General features: G+C 47.6%; 1 protein-coding gene across 2 annotated transcripts in view; it reads left to right on the forward strand.

Annotated features, from left to right (window-relative positions):
* The window catches only part of LOC123047400 (transcription factor SRM1), a 5,416-nt gene extending 2,478 nt beyond the window's left edge, over window positions 1-2,938 (forward strand). Inside the window, exons 1-2 of one of the 2 annotated variants that reach the window (XM_044470940.1) lie at window positions 12-609; window positions 2,068-2,938. In XM_044470940.1, the coding sequence (XP_044326875.1) occupies window positions 77-609; window positions 2,068-2,545 (1,011 nt within the window). In that variant the 5' untranslated portion in view covers window positions 12-76 and the 3' untranslated portion in view covers window positions 2,546-2,938. Of the gene's footprint in view, window positions 1-11; window positions 610-2,067 lie in introns of those variants that run through there. The other variant, XM_044470941.1, reaches the window with a different exon arrangement.
* Window positions 2,939-4,067: the final 1,129 nt, after the last annotated feature.

A 4,067-nucleotide genomic window follows, 5' to 3' on the forward strand; every position in this document is an offset into this window, starting at 1 on the left:
CTGACCTCTAATGCCGCCCGGCAAATCCTATAGTGCTATCTAGTTTTTTTCTCTTTCTTCTTCGGGGCCGGGGAATATGTCGGCCATGGTGACTGAGGAGGGGTCCGGGTTCGGGTCCGGAGGGTGGATGTGCGAGCAGGACATGGTGTTCGAGAGTACGCTGGCGTTGGTGGATCTGGAGGAGGGCGAGGCTGTGTGGAACAACATGGCCGGCGTCGTTGAGGTGAAGAAGGGGTCCGGATCCGGGTCTGGGCCCGGAGGGTGGACGTGGGAGCAAAACAAAGCGTTTGAGAATGCTCTGGCGTTGGTGGATCTCGGGGAGGGTGAGGCAGTGTGGAACAAGATAGCTGATGCTGTTTTGGGGAAGACAGCCGAGGAGATCAAGCGGCACTATGAGCTGTTGGTGGCGGATGTGGATGCCATAGAGGCGGGCCGGGTGCCGCTGCCCGTGTACACTGACGGCGGGAGTCCTGAGGAGGGAGGCTCCGGCGGGAAGAAGGGCGGCGGTAGGGTACGAGGAGGACGCGGAGGGCATGGGCCGAAGGGGTCGTCCAAGTCTGTCGAGCACGAGGGCCGGAAGGGGATCCTCTGGACTGAGGATGAGCACAGGTTCGTGCCTCCAGTCTTTGTTTTATTGTCTGCAGAGGAGCGAGCACATGTTTCCTCCACTTTTTTTACCTTATATCTGTTCATCGAGCAATTGTGAGTTATATGTAGATGTTTGATTGATTGGGTTGCCTCGGAGCTAAAATATCACTACTATTTGACTGGCGATTCTGCTGATCCACTCGTGTAGTTGTAATGCCCTGAGTGTTTTGGAAATTTGCTCTTTTAGCTGTCCTCCTGCTGCTACTGCTTTCTATTGGAGACTGGATGCGTGTAGGTTTGTCGATTTGTCGTATTTTGCAGATTAGGTCACGTCTTGCATGGTTGTTCATAGATTCAGTGCCTCTATTGGTGGATTAGATAAAGCATTGCATGATTGTTTTGAACTGGAATTTATGTAACGGAGCTGTTGTTGTTTTGTTAGTTTTGTTAGTTTGGCAGTACCTATAACTATCATGTTTCGGATGCAATCCATTTATGATTACACAATCCTTGAGTAGTGACACAATCCTTGTGCAGTGACACAATCCTTGAGTAGTGAACTGCTTCCAAACATTGGTTAAATGTGTGGCTGTTGGAGTTGCATCCTTGAGCTGTACATTGTGTATGTTCTGACATTTTGTTGGACTAACTACTTTAGTTTGTCACATGTTACCTTATGCACGAAAAATCTTTACTCAGATGTCAGAAACTCAGACTGTGGTTACTTATGGAAAAAGGGTTTTTGAAATGTGTTCTAGGTAAAACAGATTTAATTGTTTAAGTGAAGGAACACTTTGGACTATTTCTTCACACATTTATTTTCATTGTCTGGGTTGACTGATTTAGTAGATTTTCTCATGCTAGTTTGCTATCCTAAATATACTAAAATGTTAGAAATTAATCTCTTGTTTGATAGCTTATTGTGGCAAGTAAAACTCGACTTCCATTTAGTTGAATGAATATATTTCAGATATGGAACCTTATACAGTACATTTCTTTCCTTCTAAATGTGAATTCAAGTACATCATCAAGCATTTCACATTTGCTGTAGCACTACGTAATGGTGTACTTCTTTTAGAAGTTCTGCTCCTTGCTTCTGTAAATTCTACATATGGTTTCTCATCTGTTGGTGTATATATAGCACCTTTTGGGCAATGAATTATTCAGTGTTCTGTGCTAAAGCTTTCAACCCTGGAAGCGCATGTTCATTTAGGTATGTGCTAGAAGTACTCCACATATTTCTTTCAGTTGCCATTCTTATGAAATTCCAAAGTAAATGATCACAGTGGTAGTGATCGCTGTGATCATTTCAGTGACTGAATGATAAATATAATGTTTAAGGAGAAGCTAATTTCAGTATTGAATAGATTTAAATATTTAAAGGAGGAGTGTTTGGTTGCAAACTGATGGATACTGCCTCCTCCAGGGTTCTCTTTACTAGTCACTGATCGATGCTATGACCTGATTCCAAACCTGCAGGTTGTTTCTTCTTGGACTTGAAAAGTATGGCAAAGGTGACTGGAGGAGCATCTCAAGGAACTTCGTCATCTCAAGGACGCCCACTCAGGTCGCCAGTCACGCGCAGAAGTACTTCATCCGCCTCAACTCGATGAACAGGGAGAGGCGGCGATCAAGCATACACGACATCACCAGCGTGAACGGAGAGGCATCAGCGGCTCAGGGCCCAATCACAGGCACAAATGGGCAGGCCGCAGTCCCCGGCAAGTCCCCCAAGCAATCCCCGCACCAGCCAGGGAACCTGCCCCCAGGCGTGGACGCCTTCGGCACAACGATCGGGCAGCCGGTCGGCGGCCCCCTCGTGTCCGCCGTCGGCACCCCGGTCACGCTCCCTGTTGCTGCGCCACCTCACATGGGGTACGCCATGCACGCCCCGGTCCCAGGAACCGTGGTGCCCCGTGCTCCAATGTACCCGATGCCGCCCCCGCCGTCCCGGTGATGCCCCCCTGCTGCAAAATAGACGTTGTTAAGCGATGCTGCTGGGCTTCCTGACAGACCAATTCAGAACCTTCTCCATGTTGTCCGGCCTTGCAGTGAAATGCTCTGTTATGTCTGAATAAAGGAATAACCTATAAACTCTTGTACATTACAGATGGTGTTATGGACGTTGCGGATTATATGTAATCGTGTCGCGTTTCATCGTCGTCGTTCGATGTTCGCCTTCGGGTTGGATGGATGGATACTGGGTGTGTTTCTGTTGGTGATCTGTGTGATGCAGGCACAGGAGAAGATTTACTTGGCAATGTATGAATTGGTTATTACAGAGATTATCATCTGCGGTGTATCTTTGTAACGGTGAATCATCAAAGATTTGTCCAGGAACATTATCTCAGATCGTTCTCGTTTCAAACTTTTTTTGCGGCAATTTTTTTCAAATTTCACAGTTTGTTCCATCGATGCGTCACCACAGCTGCACTGATTTAATATGCACGACGATAAAGTGAAAACTGACATCTTTGGGCATTACTTAACGACGAAGCATCCATCCGTCCGTCCATCTGATCTGATCAACGGCCACTTCTCGCTCTTGGTGAGCGATGTCATTATTGATAAGCTCTATCTTTGCCAGCCTTGTGCAATTAATCAGTAGAGATTGGACGGCAAAGCTTGACCCGCAACCGAAGAAGAGAACAAAAAGGGGAGCGTGTATGGCCTCATGAGCGTTGCCACTGCGGTGGGTGGGGCTACTGCTGGAGGAGACGCCGTGGGGACCACACCCCACGGGGCCGGCGCCGCGGCGGGGGCCACATTGTCATGAGGGCGGCGTGCGGCGGTGCACAGGTGTCATGGGACCTGGGGCCGTGGGGACCACATCACACGGGCGGCGCGCGGCGGGGACCACATGTCATGAGGGCGGCGCGCGACGGTGGACAGGTGTCATGGGACCTGGGCTGTGGGGACACTTGTCACGCCGGCTGAGTCATGGGTTTATTATGAGTGGGTCCGTGGCGCAACAAACGAGGTGACTTTTAAATAGCGTGCATTAATAGTTTTATTTTTTGGAACATGTGCATATATGTCCGTATGTAAAATAGGTATATGAATATGACTCCCTACAAGAACATATGCTTATGAGCCCCTATAAGATAAGTATATTAATATGGAACCATTGGTACAACATAGGGGGCAGTTGGGAAGATACCATTTGGGGTAGAAACTCCCTTGTTTCCTTTTAAGTAGATGGTAATTTTGTTCAATAGAGATGCCACGAATATAGAATTCGTCATTCGAGACACTGACATATTCACGCCACACCCTAGTGAAAATACACAATAAAGACTCCTTTATACGACGCTAATACACATGAAGTTGACTCTATGGATGCCCATGAGTTCGTTCGTGCGCACAAGTTTTTGGAATACAAAATAAGAATCGTCTTCACAATAGAAAAATAATAAGAAAACATCACAAGCTTTACACCAAAGACAATGGCGCACAGTGGTGGAGGGAGGGAGGGGACT

Source organism: Triticum aestivum, chromosome 2B (assembly GCF_018294505.1).
Source record: "Triticum aestivum cultivar Chinese Spring chromosome 2B, IWGSC CS RefSeq v2.1, whole genome shotgun sequence".
NCBI classification, from domain to species: Eukaryota; Viridiplantae; Streptophyta; class Magnoliopsida; order Poales; family Poaceae; genus Triticum; species Triticum aestivum.